At 41.3% G+C, this 25,691-nt stretch overlaps 1 protein-coding gene across 1 annotated transcript in view; it reads left to right on the top strand.

The window, feature by feature from the left end:
- LOC142300970 (V-type proton ATPase subunit S1-like protein) overlaps window positions 1–25,691 on the top strand; it is a 91,445-nt gene that overhangs the window by 14,738 nt on the left and 51,016 nt on the right. Inside the window, exons 2-3 of the mRNA XM_075341994.1 lie at window positions 7,773–7,819; window positions 8,043–8,104. Of these exons, the coding sequence (XP_075198109.1) occupies window positions 7,773–7,819; window positions 8,043–8,104 (109 nt within the window). The remainder of the gene's footprint in view (window positions 1–7,772; window positions 7,820–8,042; window positions 8,105–25,691) is intronic.

Raw genomic sequence — 25,691 nt, 5'->3', positions numbered from 1 at the left:
CTGTTTTTTCATTAGGTAAGGGGCTGAATTTTAATGCTATTTTTATATTATCTCTTTTATTTGCTAACATTGGGGGAAAATGTATAGAAAAAATATTTTTCCCTTTTTTATTTACTACCACAAAGAACCACTAAAAGCAATTTAAATTGTGTTCCCCTTTCCATATAAATATTTTTTTTTTATTTTGGACGTATTATTTTTTTGATGGGGCAGGGCTGGAAACAACGATTTGGACTGGCAGTGTTTATTTTTTAGTTTATTTTTTTTTATTTATGCTGTTTATATTTTATTTTCGCTACTATATTCTTTTATTTTATTTTATACACTGTGCAACCCTTAAGATGTTAAAAGTCCTTTGGGGAGGACATTTTAACACATCTATGCATTGTTTTTTTTACTGATTTCTGTCATAACTGGAGCTGGTATACTAGCCCCAGCTACAGTCTACAGTAGAATTTCAGCCTATAGACGTCTGGGAGAGATGTCTGGGATCATATGTTCACTGGATTTGGAGGTGAAAGCAGGGCGATAGTTTCCCAATCTGTATACAGTGTTCGTTAAAGGGAACCTGTCAGGTCCAATATAGACCCAGAACCACGAGCAGTTCTGGTTGCATATTACTAATTCCTGCCTAACTCCCTGTATACACTCACATAGATAAAGAGATCTTTAGAAAAAGTATTTCTAAAGATTTTTTATCGTATGCTAATGAGCGTGGGGACTAGTCCCCTGGGCGTTAGTTCCCCTTGCCAGTCGGCTCCATTAGCATGTTGGTACGTCCCTGTGGGTGTGCTAACATGATAATGATACGCAGCGTCACAGGTTGATCTCACTCACCTCTCCGCAGCCATTGCATCCAACGGGGAATTTCGGCTCAGTGCACATGATCCCAGAGTTTGGGTCATGCGCACTATGAAGCTGGGTGTACACGTCCTGGCCTCAAACTGAAGTAGTGTGCATGACCATAACTCCGGGGTCATGCGCACTGAGCCGAAAACCAGCATTGGACGTGACGCCAGTGGAGAGGTGAGTGAGATCATCCTGTGACGCTGCACATTCATTAGCATGTTAGTACACCCACAGGGGCATAGTAACATGCTAATGGAGCCAATTGGCAAGGGAAGCAACACCCAGGGGACTAGTCCCCTTGCTCATTAGCATACAATAAAAGATCTATCTAATGTAGTGTATATAGGAACGGTTAGGCAAGGATTAGCAGTATGCACCCAGAACTGCTCATGGTTCTGGGTGCATATAACACCTGACAGGTTCCCTTTAAGCGCTGTGTATAAAGAGATCGAGAAGGTAAACGTGGTAATAAACCATGCTTCTCTTCTCTTTGGGAAGTCTGGCTGTGTCTGGCAGTTTGTGCCCCTCCCCCACAGCTTCATTATCTTGTGAAAGTTGATTACACTGATGTTGAAAAGTCCACACAGTCATTTCCTAAAGGCCCCTTTACACACTGAGACTTTCAGCGATCCCACCAGCGATCCCAACCTGGCTGGCATCGCTACAAAGTCTCTGGTGAGTCGCTGGTGAGCTGTCAAACAGGCAGACCTGGCCAACGACGCAACAGCGATCTGGACCTGCAGAATGACCTAGCTAGTCATTGGGGATGTTGTAAAGCAGCTTTTTGAAAGGGAAGTCGCTAACGAAGTCGCTGTAAAGTCCCCTTTACACACTGAGACTTTCTAGCGATCATGCTGCACAGCGGGAAACAAAGGACCAAAGAATGGTCCTGAACGATTTGTAGCGATCAGCAACTTCACAGCAGGGGCCAGGTCGCTGATGTGTTTCACACACTGCAATGTCGTTGGGGAGAGGTCGCTATTACGTCACAAAACCGGTGACATTACAGCGAAGTTGTTTGCGATGTTGCAGTGTGTAAAGCCACCTTAAGGCTATGTGTCCACGGTAGAATGTTGCTGCGGATTTTTCTGCATGAAAATCCGCAACTTTCACGGCAAATCCGCACCTTTTTTTGCCGCGGATTTGCCGCGGATTTTTTTTTTTCCCCATTCTATAGCCAAAATCCGGATCAAAATCCACAACAATAATTGACATGCTGCAGATTTTTCCGGATCAAAATCCGCGGCAAATCCGCCGCGGAAAAATCTGCAGCATGGACACAGCATTTCCAAAATGCCATTGAAATGACTTGGAAGTGCCGCTGCTGCAGATTTTCGGAAAATCCGCGGCTTTTCCGCGAGAAAGCATTTTCCGCAGCGTGGACACATGGCCTAAAGGTCTATTAGCAATCCTGCAGCTGTTAAAAAGTAAAAAATTGACAGCCCTCTGATAATATCCAATCAGCATATGTTTGCTTTTTCATGAACCAGATTTGTTTCAGACAATCAGCAGAAAAACCTTCACATGTGAAGAGCCTCTAACTATAGTAGTTATGTTTTCTATCCAAGAAAAACACCAATAGAACATTGACTCGAAAAATAGACGTCTGAATGAAGCCTAATAAGTTGTGATACCTGTTTAGGAGAAAAGACGAACCATCATAACAATATTAGCTTTGTAACAAATTATAATAACCAGTTTCCACAGATTATTAACATTATAAAAAAAAATCTACCTATGTTAAATGAGGATCCAAAATTAAAAAATGTAATACAAGAAGGAATAGGATATATGGCGAGTAAAGCACCTACACTTGGTAATCTCCTATCTCCCAGCTGTTTTACTAGTACTAAAAATAATAAACATAATAGTGGTTGCTGGTTAGATCTAAGGGGATTTTTTAGATGTGGAGCCACTAAATGCAAAGCCTGTAATCATGCATTAAAATGTCGCACCTTCCAATCAAATAAAAACTGCAAAGAGTTTAATATTAAGGAATGTATTAATTGCAATACAGATCATGTTGTCTACCTTATCATATGCACTACTTGTCATCTCCAGTATATGGGATGTACAACAGGACCTCTTAAAACTAGAATAAGACGGCATCTTTCAGATGCGATTAATTTCCAGGCTGTCTCTATCTCAGCTGCGTCCAGACACTTCCAGTCAGTGCATGGAGGTGATGTCCGCAGCTTTAAATTCTTAGGTATAGAAAAAGTTTATAGACCTACACGGGGAGGAGATTATAGGAGGAAACTCCTTAATAGAGAAATATACTGGATCCATACCCTGGAGACAAGAATACCGTTTGTTATGAATAATCGTCAGGATCTCATCCTGCACTATTAATTCATGCAGCTGCGGACATCCCTTACTGCGCTTCCATTTGCAAGTGATGGAGTTTTTTTTATTCACCTGGTAGGATAATTATTCCATTCGGGTGGATGGAAGGCTACACTCTTAGAGCTTATGTGATTAAAAGCTATTGTTAAATGAAAATTAAATCTACCCTTTGAGATCTATGTGGATTTGTAGATCTACACAGCGACCTACAACATAATTAATATTGGCACTATATGTGAACCACTATGACACATTTTTTATATACTACACTTCCAGGATTCCTTCCCCAAATAAATTGATGAATATATGGTAACATTTATGATATGACCATATTGGTTTTGATAAAATAGGGGAAAGATTATTAAACTTATGTTGTCTTATATAAATTTCATAGTGTAGTTTATGAAAAAATGCATGCATATTTGTGAAATTATGACATGACAATTTTAATTAAAATAGGGGATAGATATTTAAACTTATAATTTCAGTGCAGCTCATTAGACAGATCTTGTATGAATTTATATTAATATGAACCCTAACCTAGGATTAAATGTGATATTGCAAAAATGTTTTCTTTTTTTTTATATAAAACTTAAAACAACTTTATAAAAAGATAGATTAAAATTAAAAGTGCATATTATTAATAAAATGGGAAAACCACCTATTTAGACAAAATATTGTTTGCCGATAATGAATAAAAATAATCCTCCACTATTGATGATCATATATTGATATATATATTTAAAATGGGAATCAGGATCAGATTAAACGTGCATCTATTGGATTTTATAAAGTCTTCCTACACTAATGACTATATTATGGATGTTGTGATTGTATTCCTAAATTTATAAATATGTCATATAGAATATTGATACAGAATATACAACTAATGCACGTATAGAATATTAAGATATACATGTTTAGCAACAAGTGATTTTATTATTATTTTAAATCACTATTATTTTTCCTTTTCACTTCTTCTTGATTTTATTTACAAAACCGCATTGCAACCATTTACTATGTATATGGAACCCATGTAGGTAACTCACATGTGTATGCAATTATGGAGGGTGTGTGCCACACCATTTAGGAAACCGACATTCTTTCCTCACTTGAACATGAGTAAGACTATGTGTCGAAACGCGTGGTTCTGTGGGGTCTCTATATCTGTACCCCCTGTATTTTTTGCGGACCGCTTTATACTTTATGGCTTTTATTGGATTTCACAAATAAATATTGATGATTTTAAAGTCTACATCCTGAGGACTGCGCTGGACTTCTTTTCCTATATCTAACTATAGTAGTTATGTTTTCTACCCAAGAAAAACACCAATAGAACATCGACTCGAAAAATAGATGTCTGAATGAAGCCTAATAAGTTGTGGTAACTGTTTAGGAGAAAAGACAAACCAATGATAATCATATGATTAGATCAGGGAAGATTATCTGGACTTAATGCAATTATAGCAAAGGCTCATCCCTGACACATATTAAACGGGATTAAGATACTAAAGATAAGGACCATACTTCAGATTGGTTATCAATATCTGAACAGTGGGGGTCTCACACCCAGTAACCCCACCAATCAGCCAATACCTGGTGTGATGGAGAAGTACACACTGTGGGGCACTGGAACAACGCAGCTCCATACACTAAATAGATTCTTCACAGGAACTTTAGCCATACAGTTGTGTCCAAAAGTTTACATATCTCAACAGATTTTTTTTTTTTTTGCTTTCTTGGCCTTTTTTCAGAGAATATGAATAATAACACAAACTCTTTTTTTCCACTCATGGTTAGTAGTTGGGTGAAACCATTTATTGTCAAACTACTGTGTTTTCTCTTTTTAAATTAAAATGACAACCAAAAACATACAAATGACCCTGAACAAACGTTCACATACCCTGGTGATTTTGGCCTGATAGCATGCACAGAAGTTGACACAAAGGGGTTTGAATGGCTAATAAAGGTAACATCCTCACCTGTGACCTGTTTGCTTGTAATCAGTGTGTGCGCATTAAAGCTGAGTGAGTTTCTGGGATCCAGACAGACTCTTGCATGTTTCATCCAGCCACTGATATTTCTGGATTGTAAGTCATGTAGAAAGCAAAAGAATTGTAAACGGCTCTACGGAAACAAATAGTTGAACTGTATAAAACAGGAAAGGGATATAAAAAGATATCTAAGGAATTGATAATGCCAGTTAGCAGTGTTCAAACTGTGATTAACAAATGGAAAATCAGGGGCTCTGTAAAAACCAAACCACATATATTTTGGCCACAACTGCCAGGAAAATTGTTCGGGATTCAAAGAAAAACCCACAAATAACATCTGCTGAAATACAAGACTCAGTGAAACCAGTGGTGTGGCTGTTTCAAGATGCACAATAAGGAGGCACTTGAAGAAAAATGGGCTGAATGATCGAGTCGCCAGAAGAAGCCATTACTGTGCAAATGCCATAAAGTATCTCGCCGACAAGCCTCCAAACTTCTGGAACAAGGTCATTTGGAATGATGTAATTTGGAATGATGCAACCAAAATAGAACTTTTGGCCACAACCATAAACGTTACATTTGGAGAGGTGTCAACAAGGCATATGATGAAAGAAACACCATTCCCACTGTAAAGCACAAAAGGTGGATCGCTGATGATCTGGGGATGTGTGAGCTACAAAGGCACAGAAATTTGGTCAAAGTTGAAGGAAAGATGAATGCAGCATGTTATCAGCAAATACTGGAGGCAAATTTTCACTCATCAGCCCTGAACCTGCGCATGGGAGGTACTTGGAAGTTCCAACATGACAACGATCCAAAACACAAGGCCAAGTCGACCTGTCATTGGCTACAGCAGAACAAAGTGAAGGTTCTGGAATGGCCATCTCAGCCTCTTGACCGCAATATCATTGAGCCACTCTGGGGAGAACTCATGCACACAGTTCATGCAAGAAAGCCCAGGAATTTACAGGAACTGGATGATTTTTGCCAAGAAGAATGGGCAGCTTTACCATCTGAGAAAATAAAGCACCTCAACCACAACTACCACAAAAGACTTCAAGCTGTCATTGATGTTAGAGGGGGTAATACATGGTATTCAGAACTAGGGTATGTGAACTTTTGATCAGGGTAATTTGGATGTTTTTGGTTGTCATTATGATTTAAAAAGAGAAAACACAGTAGATTGACAATAAATGGCTTCACCCAACCACTAACGATGAGTGGAATAAAAGTTTTTATGTTATCATTTGTATTCTCTGAAAAAGGCCAAGAAAGCAAAAAATCTGCTGGTGCATGTAAACTTTTGAGCACAACTGTAATTCCGGATAAGGAGCTGTGCTATTCTGGCTATGGCTAAACTTCTCATGACCATAGCACTATAGTCCCTATTTTTCATTGCCTTAAGGCCCCGCTACACGCAACGACGTATTAACGATATATTGCCGGGGACACGGATTCCATGACGCACATCCGGCATCGTTAGCGACATCGTTGCGTGTGACACCAACAAACGTCCGTTAACGATGGAAAATACTCATCAAATCGCCCATCGTTGACACATCGTTCATTTTCAATAAATCGTTGGTTGTTGAGGACGCAGGTTGTTTGTCGTTCCTGCGGCAGCACACATCACTATGTGTAACACCGCAGGAACGAGGAACAACACCGTACCTGCGGCCACCCACAATGAGGAAGGAAGGAGGTGGGTGGGATATTCCGCCCGCTCATCTCCGCCCCTCCGCTTCTATTGGGCGGCCGCTTAGTGACGCCACTGTGACGCCGAGCGAACCTCCTAATTAGAAAGGAGGCAGTTTGCCGGCCACCGCAACGTCGCTAAGCAGGTAAGTCCGTGTGACGGACCCTAACGATGTTGCGCGCCACAGGTAGTGATTTGCCCATGACGCACAACCGACGGGGGTGGGTGCTTTCACCAGCGACATCGCTAGCAATGTCGCTGCGTGTAAAGCCCCCTATAGTGCCTGTTTTTTTCTAGTTTTGTGCCTTTCTTCATTTGCACCAAATTAATTATACTATTTGCACCTTTTTTTAAGTCTATTTCATAAGTGCCCACTTGTTTTTCTATTTTTTGCTTTGTAGCCAGAGCTTAGCTATTCTAGATGTTTTAGCCTTGTTCATCAACTGTTACTTTTTAAAGTCACACAATTTGGTGCAATTTCACTCCAGGTCCTTTGGTGTATTTTTCAGTATGTTTTTGACTTTTTGCCTGAAAAGTCACAAAAAACAGTTCAAGACAGAAAAAAAGCTAATTTTTGACTCGGCACCAAATTCATGAATCACGTGCACCATTTTGATGAATTTGGTGCCAAAAATGTCAAATAATACCACAAGACAAAAAAATGAAAGTGACAAGATAAAATGCAAATGCTGCATCGGGGCCTATGTAGCGCTATTTGATAAGACAGTAATATCTCAGTCTCAGACAATCTCTTTATTTTTTGATGTTGAAAACAATAGGAAATTGGATCACAAAGTAGTATGAAACATTTGAAAACCAATAATAATATAGACATAAACATACAATTGTCACAATGATTGTTTTGTTCTTTTTGTCTTTCATTCAAGGTATAATTTGCAATCATCTTCTGAGAATGAATCCGTGCAGAGTCATGGTAAGGCTTTATTTCCTCCGTATAAGTCATAATTGAGATAATTAATATTTTACTCATCTTCCTGGTCACTTATTATTGTAAATATTTTAAACCTGTTCAGTAAAACCATCACTATTATCTCCTGATAGCAAAGAACACTGATTGTGATACACTAGATTACTCGGGAGTGTTGAATGTTGTATTGAATGTATTTAAAAAAAACAAACAACTGTTTGTATTGTAGGATATCCCATCAAGTTCACTACACAAGAGGATTTTACATTACCTCAAACACAGAATAACCAGGTGAGATGTGGAGATAATTATCATTTTCACATTATTGAGATGCTCTGGAGAGGGGCAGAAGTGCACAGTGGCATAACTAGAGTTTGATGGGGCTCCGGTGCAGCAAGTTTTGGCATTGGGCCCCTCTCCTCCCCACTGTACACCAACATTCGGGGTACAGGATAATGGCGCTGACATGGGGCACGGGATAATGACGCTGACACTTGGGGTACGTGATAGTGACGCTGACACTTGGCTTTTTCCCTCAGCACCCAGGTTTCCTATGATCTGAAATCCCTCTTTCAATCAGCACCCAGCTTTCCTATGTTCTGCTACTGTATACATCTTTTCCTCAGCACCCATCTTCCCTATGGTCTGCTATACATCTTTCCCTCAGCATGCAGCTTTCCCATCCTCTGATATACATCTTTCCCTCAGCACTCAATCTTTCACATTGCATAATTGTTTACATACAGTATAATGGCAATCCATAAAGTATAAAGGCTCCAAATACTATAATGGTTCCCACATAGCCTTCCAAATAGTATAATGGGTTCCACATAACCCTTCATATATTAGAATAGTCCTCTATGTATAACGTAGCCCTCGTAATCTTCCAATTATTATAATGCAGCTCTCCTAGTCCTCCATGTATTACAATGCACCATAGTCCTCCATATATTATACTGCACCCCATAATCCTCCATATATTATACCGCACCACATAGTCCTCCATATATAATGCTACATCCCATAGTCCTCCATATATTATAATGCAGCCCCCATAGTTATGCATGTATTATAATGCACCCCTATATTCCTACATGTTTTATAATGCACCCCCATAGTTCATGTATAAGGTAGCCCCCATAGTCGTCCATATATTATAATGCAGCCCCCATAGAACTGCATGTATTATAATGCACCCTCATGGTCCTCCATAAATTACTGTATAATGTACTCCCCATATTACTCCATAAATTACTGTATAATGCAGCCCCCATTGTCTTCCATATATTATAGTGCAGCCCCCATTGTCCTCCATATATTGTAATGCACCCCATAGTCCTCCATGTATTATAATGCACTCCCCATAATACTCCATGTATTATAATGCAGCCCATATAGTCCTCCATGTATTATAATGCAGCCCCCATAGTCCTATATGTATTATAATACAACCCCCACAGTCCTTCATATTGTATTATGCAGGCTATATACCGTTTAATGCACCCCAAAAGGTCTCTGGTCATCGTGTACTCACTGATTAAAATATAAACAAGTACTCACCTCTCCTCATTTCTCCACTGCTCCAGTCAGAGCGTCTTGCATGTCTCAGCGTCAGTGACATCACCATGCTCCGCTGCGCTGAGATATCGAACACAGGGGGAGAATGATGAAGTATGAAGCAGAGCGCTCTGCTCCCTCTCTCATCATTGCTTTGTGAGATGACGGGCGAGGGCCCGCAGGTGAGGAGACCCGGTGCCACCACTGGCACCAGGCCTCTCTGACTCATGGGCGCCATAGCGGCTGAATGATCTGCCGCCATAGGCGGTATGCTACAGTGCAGCTCCTCTCTTACTGAGAGAGGATCCTGCTGCTTCTCTGCAGGACAGGCATCGGGCCCCTGACCCTGCCGGACCCGGTTGCAGTTGCGATCTCTGCGACTGTGATTGTTATGCCCCAGAAGCTGTAATGTCCTGGATGTGGATTTACTGGGCCGTGCACCGGACTCCCCCAGAGAGGCAACCCGGAGCTAACCCCTATATAGGGACTGTCCGGTCACCCGCCAGGGGGCCTAGATGCATGGTAGCCGGAACACAAAAGATACGGAGTCCAAGTCCTACAGAAGTCTGCTAGAGTCCAAAGGGAACCATAGGCAGGACGGATGACTAGAACCGGGTCCAGGTGCCGAGAAGGAACAGCAGACAGGATCCAGATCCAGACGATACGTGCAGAGCGAGGTTACCAGGAACCGGTGACAGGATCAGACTGACGGATAATGGCGGGATCCACAGCAGACAGTCACGGGACACTTCCTGGGGGCACCGCAATCGGGACAATGTCAGGGCAGTAGACAGGCTCTGAGGAAGAGACAGAGTTAATCTGGAGACAAAGTACAAAGGGACCTGAACATCTAGCTATGGGAACACGTTGAACAGGCAACGCCCACCTGGAAGGGGAAGTCTTATATACCCTGTACCTGTATCAGCCATAGCCTGATCCTGGGACGCTGGCCCTTTAAGAGGAGATGAGCGCGCGCCCTAATGCGCACGCGCAAGGTGCAAGTACCGGAGGCCAGAGCAGGAAGCGGCGGGGAAGGTGCAGGAGATGCAGGAGAGCCAGGCAGAGGATCCGAAGACGCAGGGGGATGCCGAGACCGATGGAGGTACGGCACAGGAGACGCACAGCAGAGGGAGTGAGAGGGACCTCCGCGGGCAGGAGAACTGGAGACCGGAGCGGTGAGTGACAGGCGGCAAAGGGACCCGGGGAGCGTGAGAGAAGCACACACAAAATAGCGCAGCGCCACCTCGTAAAAGAAAAGTATAAGTGATGGTAGTGCTCATGTGAAAATGTCTGCAGGCACAGCACCAATAAAAGTGTCGAAAGCCGCTGCTGCTGCCCCGTGGGTGAAGGAAATGACTCTTCCAGATGTATAATGGCAAAAATGGAAACTGTAGCTTTTACGTGGGCTACACTGGAGGATTCCAAATTGTTTTTTATTAACCCAACGCATTTCTGTGCTTGACCGGTGTTTTTCTCAGGGTATAAAAACCAAATATGCAGGGTACAACAACTTGAGGCTTTACAGTAAATAGGGAAAAAAGTCATGAGAAATGCCCCAGTAGGGGCGGAGGAGGAAATGAAAAAAGTGTTGACACAGAGAAAATTGTTAATAAAGTGAGGAAAAGCAATTTGAAAAAGTGGGGAAGAAGAAGGGAGCAGAGAGGAGAATTAAAACATGATCAAACAGATTGATATGTAGAGGAGTGTGATAGAAAGATGTTAAAAATTCTGAAAGGATATAAGTAAAAAAAGTAATTAGAAATAGATGGAAAAAATATAGATGGAGAAAAGTAAGACAACAGAGTTTAAATCAAGGCTTGTGAAAAGAAACTGTATAAGTGCACATTAGAAATAGGGAGATAAAATAGATAGAATATAGGAGTCACTGGTGGTCACATACAAAAGAGGTCCCTATGCAAGAACAGTATATGGGCCCTTTGCAGTCCAAGAGCTCATCAAAATGCAGAACTCCACCTGCATATGTGGCTCCCCTGACCCGGTCAGGCACCACTGAGTACTGCACCCATGCTGGGACAGTACTTCCAGGTAATCCTAAAGGCCAGAATGAGGTGTGTACGCACAGACACATAGCAACCAGGTCTCCCACACCTTTAGAGGGGACCCTTGGATAGTCTCCAGAGAGGGCTAGCTTTCAAATCTTTTCGAGAGGTGTAGCGGAGGGGCTGGAAGCTAAAGTGCAGAAGTTGTCAGGAAAGAAGTGGAGCGAGCCAGTCTGGTAGTGGAGCGCGACAGTCGCGAGGCGGACTCGCGCGCTGCCACTAGTCAGACCCTGCGCGGTGTAGTGACAGTTAGTAGGGGAGAACGGTCATCGAGTGAGGACACTGAAAAGGTGCTCCTGATGACTAGTAACGTATGGGGAACAGGTCCCTAGAGCAGACCCCGTTTTAACGACCTGCTAAACCTGTCGGTGAGGGGAACTACAAGTACCTCACCAACCACACAGCGTCCGAGCCTCAGCAGCAACGCAGGGACCCATAAGGAGACAGAGCCAGAAGCCATCTCACCTGGTCCATGCTGACGGCAAATGGTCCGAAAAGGGAGAAAAGGCAGTAGTGACTCCCTGGATAAGACTGTGCTAGGAAGGCGAGCTAAGTGTCACCCTCAGACTGGCTTGAAGGATACCTGGTTTCACTTGGTTTATTGAAGCATCGCCCGGTCAGCTCACAGAAACATCTAGAAGTGAGTAAAAAGCAGTTGAAAGACTTTTGGACTGAGGCTGAGTTATTCCTGACCCGCTATCCTACCCAGCCGAGCCTCTGGGGCCAGCCTCACTCATGGGAGGCCACACCATTCGACTGCAGACTCTATCAGCCCTAGACGCTCATAAAATTTGCAGAGGCGGTCCTCCATATCCCTGACCGCAAACCGTGAGTGGCGTCACGACACATAAAAAATCTGACATACCTGTTTGCCATATTAAAAGAAGACCCTGTGGCGTCCCGGAAGCTGGATCGATGTCCCTGAGGCGTCACACATCTAGCTAAGTTTAATTCAACAAGGTGCTGGCTTGAAGCAGAATATTTGGCCAAGTCATCCACCTGCCCTCACCTAGCCGCTATTCAGGTGTGCACCCAATTTATGTTTAAAGTGTTCCTAATCCGGCTTCAGAACATTTTGCTTAGGTCCATTGAGGGGCACATACCCTATTTAAATCTTTCTCACTGAGAAACTGTGGGAATCCAATTCCTTGCAGACTTGCTAGATGGAACATCCCTCGCCTCTTTTACTAGCGTTTGCTCTAAATTCCCCTTCCTGAACAAATCCTTCTAGCAGTATCTACAGATACGACGTTTTCTAACTAATAATCCCATATTTGTAGAGTCCTTGTTGGCCCCTCCCACTCAAAACTCTTCATTTGAGAGTTTTATTAACTCTAAAGGTCTTTCTAATGCGTATAACTTGTTAAACATTCCCCTTCAGGATCAAAAACTTCCCTACATGACAAAGTGGGAGAAATATCTTTCCATCTCTACTTCTCCCTTGGATTGGCGTGTGGCTTTATCTTGGGTTCAAAAATCCTCTAAATGTATTTATCATATTGAACAGTTAAAAAAACACATCTTAGATGGTATTTAGCCCCTGCCAACCTTGTTCATTATTTATCTGAATATTCGCCCTTTTGCTGGAAGGAATGTCAGCAGACTGGTTCCCTGGCTCATGTCTGGTGGACCTGCCCTAAAGTTGCAACGTTCTGGGTGCTGGTATTTGCACTGACGGGTCTCGTGATACCTTCCCCAGGTCTGGCAGTATTAAATCTTGGAGTAGACTCTCTGCCACTAAAATTTAGGGGACTTATAGTTCATATCCAATTAGCTGCTGGACTGTGATGAAGCACACTGTGGAGTCAGATCGGATCCCGTCACTTTCCGAACTTTATAATCAAATTTACTCTAGCTTCCAGGATGAATATTGTTTAGCGTTGTCGGCCAATACCAAATCTTCTGTGCTTAAAATGTAGCACCCTAGTCTGATTTCAGTACATACCTTACCCATCTCTCATATTTTAGAATTTTCTTAATGTGTACTCTTTGCTTTAAATGTATAGTTTCATAAGGCCGCGCCCCCAACCCCTTTTTTTTGACTCACGGGTTTACCAGGAGTCATTCTTTTGTTGTTCTATGTTGTTTATGTTGTTATTGTGTTTGTATGCAAAAAAAAACTTTCATAAAAATATATATTGGAGCACAAATGCACATCTCCACCTGCTTTTGAGGTAGATTTGGGCCCCTTACTCCTTGGGCGCCTGTGCAGCGTACAATTTGCACAAATGATATGTCCACCACTGGAGTGTGATGTGAAGCCGTGAATATCAAAGTTACGGGGAGGCAAAATGGTTCTAAGGAAAAAGGAGGAGATTACTAAAAAATAATGATAAAGGGCCAAGGAACAGATTAATAAATCGAAGATGCAAATACAGTGGAACCTTGGATTACGAGCATAATTGGTTCTGGGAGTGTGCTCTTAAACCAAGTTACTCTTATATCAAAGCGAATTTTCCCATAGGAAATAATTGAAACACAGACAATTCGTTCCACAACCCAACAATATTTACAGTATTTATAGAAATTTATTACAGCAATATAAAATAATGTACTGTATTCATATAAAATTATTACAGTACACGAATACAAAATACTGTACAACAGCACAGTAAGAGCATATAAAACAAATTAAACAGCACATTAGCGTACAATAGAATTGTTGGTGTGCGAGAGGTACAGTACAAGTAATGTGCTGTACTGGTTAGCAGAAAGAAAGTACAGTACTGTATCCACAAATGCAAATTGATAGAAATGCTATATAGTATATACTGTACTGTGTAATGGTATACTGTATACTGTATACAGTACATATGAACACAAAGTTACTTCCAGAGCGGGTCAGAGCACGGTGAAAGGACGGAACCGGAAGTGTGCACGGTGAATATTTGCTCTTATTGCAAAGCATTGCTCTTAAACCAAGTTATAAATTTGTAAAAAGCTTTGCTTGTCATGCAAAACGCTCTCAAACCAAGTTACTCTTAAACCAAGGTTCCACTGCAGAGTATTTAATGGTAAGTGTCCAGAAACCAAAGGCATTAACTGAAATGACAGAAATAGGTGAAAATAAGTGGTTTTGTGTGAAATTAATACCATGTGAATTGTGCGCTTTCCTTGTTGCACCTCCCAAAGCTGCCAGTCTGGTGCAGAAACGTGTTATTATTAATAAAAAACCTTTTTGGAATCCCAATCATTCTCACAGCGCAGCCCACATAAACATCAGTTTCCATATTTGCCATTTTCACATAATTATAATATAATTTTGTTGAAATTTATAATAACAGAATGGTGTGTTTGTCAAAAAGCACATGGGTGAGTATTAACGGGAATCTGTTAACAGGTTTTAGCCACCTAATATGCGACCAACAAAATGCAGGAAAAGAGACTCTGATTCCAGCAATGTATCACTTACTGGGCTGCTTGCTATGATTTTGGTAAAATCAGTTTTATCAGCAGGAGATTATCACTAGAAGACTACTAAACCAGCTCTCATGTAGTCCTCCATATTCATGAGCTCTGTATAACTCCGCCCCCACCACTGATTAGCAGCTTTCTGAGGCACTATATGACCTACGGCTGCTAATGGAGAAGCCCGTTGGTAGTTTTTACTGTGACGGACAGTCGAGCATGCGCAGGTCCTTCCCTATCCTCTATCCTTCACTGTCAGGCCAAGGTCACTCAACCTTATTTTTGGTCTGATTGTTGTCCTTGAAATATCTGACTGCAGTTGGGCCAAGGTTATTCAATTTGGCAGTTCAGATGTGTGCTTTTTTATATATGTACCGAATCTCCATGTGAAGAAAATCACAGCCTGCACTAGTTTCTTCTTCACTTTCGGATGAGACTCATCTATTCAAGTTTCTGGCTGCGCAAAAAAAAATCTGATCTCATATGGATTAACTTTTTAGGATCCAATTTTCACACTTACTTTGCAATTCTTAATATAGAAAACACTGTTTGGTGTTGTTGGTATTATAAATATAATAACTGCGGATGTATAATACCAGATGGCATACTACACTGAGCAAAAATATAAATGCAACACTTTTGTTTTTGCTCCCACTTTTCATGAGCTGAACTGGAAAGACCCTTTTCTCTCAAATATTGTTTAGTAATTTGTCTAAATCTGCATTGGTGAGCCCTTCTGCTTTGCAGAGATAATCCATACACCTTGCAAGTGTGACAAATTAAAATGCTGATCAGACAGCATGATTATTGCATAGGTGTGCCTTAGGCTGGCAACAATAAAAGGCCACTCTAAAATGTGCAGTTTTATCATACAGCACAATGCCACAGATGTTGCAATTTTTGAAGGAACGTGGAATTGGCATGCCGACAGCAGGAATGTCCACCAGAGCTGTTGCCCATGAATTGACTGTTCTTTTCTCTAGCATAAGCTGTCTCCAAAGGTGTTTCAGAGAATTTGGCAGTACATCTGTGGCAACCCTGGGCTTCAAGCGCCACAGGGTATTACACCACTTTTAAGGGGTAATATCTATTCCAGGTCAGGAGGGGGTTAACTGCCGGTGCCTTCACAAAACCACACACATAAAACAATAAGGTGCTTTCCCACAGGGGGGTGGACTAGGGCAGACAGAGAGGTTGGCCATCATGAAGCATAGGACTTCACCAGTCGCTAGGCCAACCACTGGGGGCGGGCACCACTTGGGGTAGAAGTAGGCGCAACTATCACACAGGAGCAGACTTTTGTGGGCACAGCTTGGGATAACAACTCGCACAGACAATGGGAGTTACGTGTTTCTCTCTCTGTGGGACCCGTGGCTTGGAGCTGGAGGCTCGGCCCAGGTTCCGGATAGCAACCAAGGGACACTTCACTAGAAAGACTTTCACGGGCACCGGCGATGACCACCGACTATCCGGGATCGTCTGGAGCCCATCGTGGCAGAGATCGGTACTCTGGGGCAGCACCTGAACTACCAGTGAGTAAAAGACCTGTAACCACAGCCCTCTCCTCTGTCTCTCATTTGTCGTCACCCAGCGCTACGGCGCCAACGGGAACTACCACTCCGTCCATCCTCCATCATCCTCCCCTGGGTAACCCCACTCCTTCTGTGGGGAGTGACACCATCCCAGCTGCGGCCTTCACCATCAGCCCCGGAGAGCAGCACCTGCAGTGGCGGCCCATCCCTGGCCGCATACCACAGATGGCGTCACGATCATAAAATACTTTCCTAACCATCACTACCACCCCCATCTTCCATTCTTCCTCCAATTCAATGCCTTCCCTCCCTCCTGTACATCTCGGGGGTCATGAAACCAGGCCAGGCCAACCCGTGACGACGTAGAGGATCTGCACCCCCGACCCGGCGACGTGTCGGGGAAACCCCTCGACCCCGGGGTGTTACACATCCAACCGGCCTCACAACCGCAGATCATGTGTAACCACACCAGCCCAGGACCTCAACATTCAGCATCTTCACCTCAAAGATTGTCTGAAGCCAGCCACCCGGACAGCTGCTGCAATAATAGAGCTGCATAACCAAAGAATTTCTGCCCAAGCTGTCAGAGACCATCTCAGGGAAGCTCATCTGCTGTTTGCGATCCTCATCAGGGTCTCCACCTGACTGCAGTCCATCATTGTAACAAATGGCATCTGGCATGCTGAGAGGTTTCTCTTCACGGATGGCCCATTGTTGTGCAATTCATCTATGACCATTACGTCATGTTGCAGCATGATAATGCACGGCCCCATGGTGCAAGGATCTGTGCACAACTCCTGGAGGCTGCAAACATCCCCATTCTTGCATGACAGCATACTCATCACACGTCATCCATTGAGCATGTTTAGGAACGGGATACCCTGGATCAGTTTATATGGCACCTAGTATGAAAAATCATTGTATTTACATGTGGAAAATTTAACATATCTATAAATTACTGAACTGTTATACAGTGGTCAGCATAAATGAGTACACCTCAACAGATTTCTCAGAAAAACCTTAGGTTTTTGACAGATTCAACATTTTCTATGGGATCCCATACTACAAAATACGTCCTCAAATGTGGGTCATTGATTGCAAATCAAGATTTGTTATTTTGCACACCCCAAAAAATATTTTTTTCTAACAAATTCATTCAAGACCATGTTGCAAAAATGAGTAACCTTCAATGAAGTCTTAGGAGCAAAACTAAAGTTTAGATTGCAAAACTCTAATTTCAACCACAGGTAAGTGTATTTATTCATTAAACAGGTGTTTAGCAGACAGATGACTATAAAACGGCATTACCTAACAAAGAAAGCCATAACCGAATTTAAGCTGTCAGCAATAGCACCACATAGAAGAGATATGTTACAAGTCCCGAGGAAAAAAGTTATTTCTTTACAGAAGAAAGGTGAAGGCTACAAGACTATCAACAAAGCTATACTTATCAGTCAGAATACTGTAGAAAACGTGATACGAACATTTAATGACGATAAAACTGTAACAGTAACAGAGATGTCCAGGCCGGACATGGAGGTTAATACCTAAACAGGAGAGTGGTCTGATGAAAAAGTGTTGAAGAAAAACGACATGCGCGTTCATTGCTGTAAGCTAAAGTTAAAAGCCAAACAGAGGTGAGTATTTCCCGAGACACAAAACGGGGTACACTGCCTGATGCCTACAGTGACACATGGTAGCAGCAGTGTCCTTATGTGGGGTTGCATAAGAACTCCTGATGTTAGGGAGCTACATTTCTTTGATGGTATCCTGAATTCACAGATGTACTACTCTATATTCAAAAAGAAAGATTCTCCCATCCAATTCAAGCATGTATGTGAGGGATCAGAAGGAATAGCCGTCAGCTGAGCAAGCAATTGGCCAGCAGATAGTTTGTATCTACAGATTTCCTCAGATTTCTGCGAATGAGCAGGAAGATATCCTGGTTAAAGGGAATCTGTCACCAGGTTTTGGTCACCCAGTCTGAGAGGAGCATAAAGTAGCGCAGAATCATTGATTCTAGCGATGTGATACTTACCTGGATGCTTGCTGTAGTTTTGATAAAATCACTTTTTTTTCAGCAGGAGATTATTATTAGAGGACTAGTGAACCTGCTGTAAGGTAACCAATAGAGATGATCAAATACTTCGATTATCCGGCTTCGCGAATAATTTCCGAATACCTTCGCGAATATTCGATGTGCAACGTAAGTCTATGGGAAACCTGAATAACAACTATTCGGAACTATTCGGGCTTCCCATAGACTTACATTGCGCATCGAATAGTCGAATAGCGGCGAGTTATTCGGAAAATATTTGCGAAGCTGGATAATCAAAGTATTCGATCATCCCTAGTAATCAAGTATATTCTTGAGCCCTGTGTAACCCCCACCACTAATTGGCTGTTTTGTGTGTACAATATACATAGGCAGGAAGCTGCCTATCAGTGGTGTGGGCGGATTATCGAGAGCTCAATATTTAGGAAACTGCTAGATCTGCAGCAGATAAAACCGTGAGTATCTAAAAATGACAGCAAACAGCTCAGGAAATGACACAGCACTGGAATCAGGATCGATGCCTGTGAATTCTGCTGCTCCCATATGGAATAGCAAAAACCTGGTGACAGATTTTCTTAAAACAAGTAGAATCTAGTACTTTGTAAATAGTGTCAATGTTTGTTTCTGCCCTATAGTGCGAACGTCTTGCCCTTTTGCCTAGGCGCTGATATGCTATTCACATCATATGTGATTATGAATTGTCAATGGAGAAAACTGCTTTATGATTGATGTGAGTACATTTCACAAGAAGGTCATATTAGCATAAGAATAAAAACCACAAAAGAACAGCGGTGAAGAGTTAATGCAGTTCCAAGCTTCCGCTAACTTGTCAGAGGCCATAGGAGGACATCGCTGTAGAAGCATTTTGGCCTCTGAGAGTTTACAGCTTATATTGAAATTGCTGCCTTTATATTTATACTGGAAAGTGTTTCTCTCAAAACTGATTAAAAAAAAAGCAAAAACAAAACGTCTAAGCTGCTCATACAGATGTCGCAGGTCTATATCTGACATTTACAAAATGTTAATCACTGATATCATATTCACGGCCATTCCAGCTATCAGGCCTTCAATGAACTGGAGAATGATAAGGTCCTGTTTATTGAGGCCAATGCCATTCTCAGACCTGCTAAATATGAGATGCAGAAACAAACAAAATTGTTCTAGGTGTAAAAACCCCTTGTAGACTGTTTTAAAAAAAATAAACTGTGCTAAAATCACGCTCCCAAGATCCAGCGCAGAACCTCTACCGCTGCTCCGGGTGTCTGTGATCGTCTGTGGCGCTCATCAATGGCCAAGCAGTGAGCTTGGTGGCCCCGTCCATGTGGAAGGCACAAGCCGTAATCAACGTGACATGAGCCCTTCAGACAACAACAGACACTTGGAGCAGCAGCAGAGACTCAGCACTGGATCCTGAGAGGGTAAGTAAAGCACTGTGTTTTTGGTTTTTTTTCTTAACCCTAGAATGCGCAACCATAGAAATCTACGATAGAAAACAAGTGACCTAGCAGGCCTACGAGGTCCCAGGTATGCGTTCTAGGGTTAAAGAGGACCAACCACCAGGATTTTCATAGAAAACCTAAAGCCAGTGCTATACTGCCGCTATCATACTGCTTCTATACATACCTTTAGTTGTGAGATCGGATGTATGCTTTCTGAAATATAGGCAAGTAAAGTTGTGAAATGCACTGATACTTGATTGATAGGTGCTGCAGAATATCTAATAGGTGGGTCACGCTTTGTTAGTCATTCCCACCCCTGTCTGACTGCCTGTCACTCCTCCCTCTGTCTCTGTTACTACAAGGGGAGGAAGGACAGGCAGCAGACAGGGAATAAGTAGCAAAACCCGACACAAATATTAGATAGTCTGCAGCTGCTATCAATCAAATAACAGTGCATTGCACACACTTTACTTGCCTATATTTCAGAAACTATACATCTGATCTCACAACTAAAGGTATGTTTAGAGTCAGCATGATAGCGCCAGTATAGCACTGGCTTTAGTTTAAATATTAAAATCCTGGTGGTTGATGCCTGGGGGACCGTGTCTGGGGACAAAGGTTTTCCAAAACTTGAAATTTCTTTTAGCACAAACAAAAAACTCTCAAAGTGTTAAAGTGTTATCATTATTTGTATTAATACTATCCCTCCTCGCAAATAATTGTAACTTTACGTCCAGATTGCTATTAATCAGATCGCACCATGGTCGAGCCTAATAGGCTTACGGTCATTCAAACACTGACCTGTTAGATAATGTACAGTGCAACATAGAAAATAAATATTAAGTCTTATTAAAAATAATTATATAATAAACCTAAAATCACAGTTTTAATAATAAAACAATGGTATATACAGTATATTAAAATATAACATCCCGCCACAAAAATGTCACATATGTGCTATTGCCATGTTCATGACTTAACAACCTGTACTTTATAAATGAATTTTTTTTTCATCCCATTTTGTGAACTCCATTAAATGAAAAAAATAAAACTTTGTCACTTTTCTTAATCATGGCTAAAAAAAATATATAAAAAAAAATGATAAAAAAAATTGTATTTATTCCAAAATAGTACCAATAAAAATACAATAGCTTAGAGATTAATTTGGCACTACCCAGCGATGAAACTGAAATTTATATGTGCGGTGGCTGATTACCCTAGAAGTACAGTTGATGTTTAGGGATGGAGGTACTTAAAGGGGTTTTCCCACAAACAGTTAATTTAAAGTTGCTTTTAATCAATAAATCTTGGAATATTGATAATTTCCACAATTGGATGTGTTTTGCAAAAATGTTCCTGCGCTGAGATAATCTTATATATGTGTCCCTGCTTTGTGCTGTGTAATGGCTGTGTCTGACCATACAAGAACATGGTCTGACCATACCATAGCTCCTGAGCTGAGGAGGATGCAAAAGACTATAAAGATATTACAGCATAGGATCATAGCTGATTCTTTTTGTGAGGTAAAACATTTCTCTGCCTGTTTTTAAAAAATGTTGTCCCTCAAAAAAAGAATAATCTGCGACCCCATGCTGTAATGTCTTTATGATTTTTTTTACATCCTCCCCTGCCCAGGAGCAGTGGTATGATTAGACCATGTCCCTGTATGGTCAGACACGGTAATTACACAGAACATAGCATTTTTTTTAAACACATCCAATTATGGAAAATATTGTTATTCCAAGATCTATTGATTAAAATTAACTTTGATAGTGGGAAAACCCATTTAAATTCCTGCAGTATATAAACAAAAATATTCTATGAAGAAATAAAGGGCTAGCACTCACCGATGATACTGTTAAACTCTTATGTCACAATTCTGCCAAAAAAGTTTTCAAGAGTTGTTTTGGTTATTCCACGTAGTCCTTATGTTTTTAGGTGCGCTGAATCCGAAAATTACCTCCATTTTGTCATAGGACATCACATTTTCTGACAATTTAGGTAACAATATTAAATAAGACAATACCTCAAAATTAATGAAAATAGAGTTATAAAATTCATTTTTTACTACAAATTTTTCATGAAAATCATTTTTTTTAACTGGAATGAGCTCTCTAACACACACTAAAATTGATTCTTCTTCCCTGTGAGGCTTCTCTTGGTACATTTACGCTTGTGAGTAGCATCTGGATTGTCTTTCTGAAGTGTCCAGCAGTAATCTGCCTTCATTGCCATGTAATGCTCCATCTTCCCTGGTATCTTTCCATCTCTGTAATGTCCTTCACTTTGCTCATAACTCACAGCTTCCAAATTTTCAGGAGAGTTGTCAAGGTGGGAATGGAGGAAATGCACTTTTAAACTCATCAGGCAACCTAAAGCTTGAAATGCTTTCAGCATTCGTCCGACAATCTTTTTGTAGTCAGGATTTTTGTTATTGCCTAAAAATTTCTCTATGACCTCTTTAAATGCAATCCACCCTTCTTCATGGTATTGATAAATTCTTGATCAGTTATAAGTCTTCTAATGTTTATAATGTTTGGTCCGACGAACACACTTTCCTTCAATTTTGCCTCCGAGACGATTGGAAACTTGGTGACCAAGTATTTGAAGCATTTTCCATCTCTTGGAAGTGATTTTACAATTGCTTAATCAATCCCAATTTGATGTGGAGAGGTGGTAGAAGAACTTCATGGGGAGGTACCAAAGTGTCTCGGAGGACATTTTTTTCACCAACTGTGATCACTCTCGTCTGCCAACTCTTCTTGGTCCAGTGATTTTGTCATTCTCGACTGTCCCATAGACACAGAAAACAAGGGTATTTGGTATATCCAGCTTGTTGCCTGAGCAGCATGCACAAGACTTTCAAATCCCCACACACTTGCCAACCATGGTCTTCATATTTAAGTTTACGAATAGTGATGGCTGATCCCGAACTGTAAAGATTGGAGTTCTTACCAACCACATAGTGATCGTGTACACGATCGCGATCACAAGCTTTCCTGGGAAGCTCGTGTTACAGATCGGGTCCAGTTTGGGTCCAGTTCAGGTCCAGGGGCTGTAAAAAAAACAAACACATTATTAAAAAACATTCTGATTATACTTACAGGTCCCACGACGCGTCCTGCAGACTGCAGTGTCTCCAAGTCGCTTCTGCTTCCACATCCGATCATTGCTGTGCCCCAATGCCTAAAGGACCTTGTATAACGTCATACTCATGTGATCAGTCTGGTAACATGATTATGACATCATCGAAGGTGCACAATCTCCCAATAGTATTTCCATGCAGCTCAGGTGCTCCTGTCTTGAGAGCGTCAGGCCGTGTGGGGTGATGCAATGCGAGATGCAAGTGCAATCATACCCTCACTGTCAGCCTACTTCTTGCTCTCTCTGCTTTTCTCTCTGTAGAGCTGCTCTTCTTTACAGAGTGATGAAGCATGGCTGACATGGTTCTCCCTTTGGACTTCGTTAGACTAAGGAGATTTTTATAATATATATGGTGTCTCTTAATTTTTTTTTGTTTTATTTCTAATAAAAAAATGTTTTCATGTGTTGTGGTTTTTTTTTACTGTTTACCAGAAATTCATGGTGGCCATGTCTATTTCGGTGTGACACCTTGAATTTCAGGCTTAGGCTATGTGCGCACTAGAGCAAAATACCCGCGGATTTACCCGCGGAAATTTCTTGAGAAATGTCTGCAATCTTTGTGCAGACATTTCCCATGAAATTCTATGAGAAAAAAAAAAGCTGTGCGCACTGGTGCGGATTTTTCTCAAGAAAATTTCTTGAGAAAAGTTTCTCGAGAAACTTTCTTGAGAAAATGAACATGTCCATTAAATCCGCAGGTACCCCCGCGGATTTCTGCAGTACAGACTGCAAAAATCCGCAGGGAACCACCCGCGGGAAAATCGCGGCAAATCCGCGGTAAATCCGCGGCTAATCCGCGGCAAATCCGCATGCGGTTTTGCCGCGGATTTTTTCCGGAGGTCAGCAAATCTTTCACTCCCAGAAGTTTCTCGAGAAGATTTTCTCGAGAAACTTCACATCTCTAGTGCGCACATAGCCTTAGTATCAGCTGAGACTACAAAGCTGGTATTAAGCGTGCCACCGCCATCAGGGCCACTGTACAAGTCGAGTAAATTGCCTGGAAATGGCTATAAGAAACAATGCGCCATTTTCAGGGGCTGCTGCGGACTGCTGAGAATCCCAGCCCCCAACCCTAAGATTAAAAAAATAACAAAATTGAGAAAAGTTTACCTACATTTTAAAAGAATTTTGCATTTTGTGGCAAATCCTGACATCCAGGATTTTTTTCTTTATTTTTTTTTGTTTTCAGCACATCAAAATACATGGAAATTAGATGAAAATAATCAAACAGGTTTTTAGTCGCACACCTGTGTTTTCTTCATACCAATTAATAACTACAGCACATTGCACAAATAAAAAGCACTCACTCAGAACTGTAAACAGAAAAATTAAAAAGTTAGGCTCTTACAATATTACGACCAAACAAAAAGGTTTTTAGAGTTAATTTTTTTTGCATAAAAGTAATGTTGAAGTAGTTCTGTCTCTAATTTAAAAGTTTTCCATATATTGTACTTGAAGGCTATGTGCGTAAGCTGCGTCGTGTCCCTGCAGAAATTTCTGCAGGGATTTGACAGCACATGTGCGCGTCAAATCGCTGCAGAAACACTGCATAAAAGATGCAGTATTTCTGCAGAAAAAAAGCCGATTTCATGCGCTATGGCCGCAGCCCCCACCATAGACAGAGTGGAAACTGCATCCAGAACGCACAAATGAATTGACATGTTGCTTTTATGAACGCTCAGATTTGGGTCAAAATTTTAGCACCCAAATCGCTGCGTTCATAAAAGCAACGTGCACACGTGTCATGCACAATCTTCATAGATTGTGCAGGGGGCGCAGGACGCATGCATTTAGGCTGCAGTGCAATACGCAGCGTAAATGCATGAAATTTGGCAACGTGCGCATGAGCCCGAACACTGGAAGAAAATTTCAAGTTTGTTGAAATTGCAAAAAAGTGTAATTCCACAATTGTTTTTTGTTTTTTTTTTTTAAATTACTGTGTTCACTAAATAGTAAATCTGACTTGGCCATATGATTTTCCAGGTCAGTATGACTACGTAGATACCAAACTATGTATTTTGCTTAAATTCTAAGCGTTGAATAAAAAAATCTGAAATTTGTAACTAAAAAATATTTGCTTGTGTCGGCATTTTGCTGATCTGTGAGGTTTTCATTTTTTAAAATCTGAGGCTGTGTGATGGTTATTTTTTGTGCTCTGAGCTGACTTTTTACTGATACCATTTTGGGGTAGATGGTTTGATTATGTCTAATTGCATTAGATTGAAATGTTGCGAAGACCAAAAATAACTTAATTTTGGCATTTTGATTCTTTTTTTATTGTTATGCCATTAGTTGATTTGATGAATACATTTTATATTTTGATAGATCGGACATTTCTAAAGGCAGCAATACTAAATATGTGTATTTTTTTATTGTTTTACTTTTAATGGGTCAAAAGGTGGATTTTTTTTTTATAATTTGTTGCATATTATTACATTTTTTGATACTGTATTAGTCCCCTTAGGGGACTAAAGCAGTCACTTACCGATGAATGTTAAGGGTGCTTTACACGCTGCGACATCGCAAACGATATATCGTCGGGGTCACGGTGTTTGTGACGCACATCCGGTGTCGTTAGCGACATCGCAGCGTGTAATAGCTAGGAGCGACGATCACCGATCGCAAAAACGTCAAAAATCGTTGATTGTTGACACGTCACTCCTTTTCATAATATCGTTGGTG

This window comes from Anomaloglossus baeobatrachus, chromosome 1, assembly GCF_048569485.1.
Source record: "Anomaloglossus baeobatrachus isolate aAnoBae1 chromosome 1, aAnoBae1.hap1, whole genome shotgun sequence".
Taxonomy (NCBI): domain Eukaryota; kingdom Metazoa; phylum Chordata; class Amphibia; order Anura; family Aromobatidae; genus Anomaloglossus; species Anomaloglossus baeobatrachus.
The sequence above is the reverse complement of the archived record's forward strand: the minus strand, read 5'-3'. Positions and strand labels throughout refer to the sequence as shown.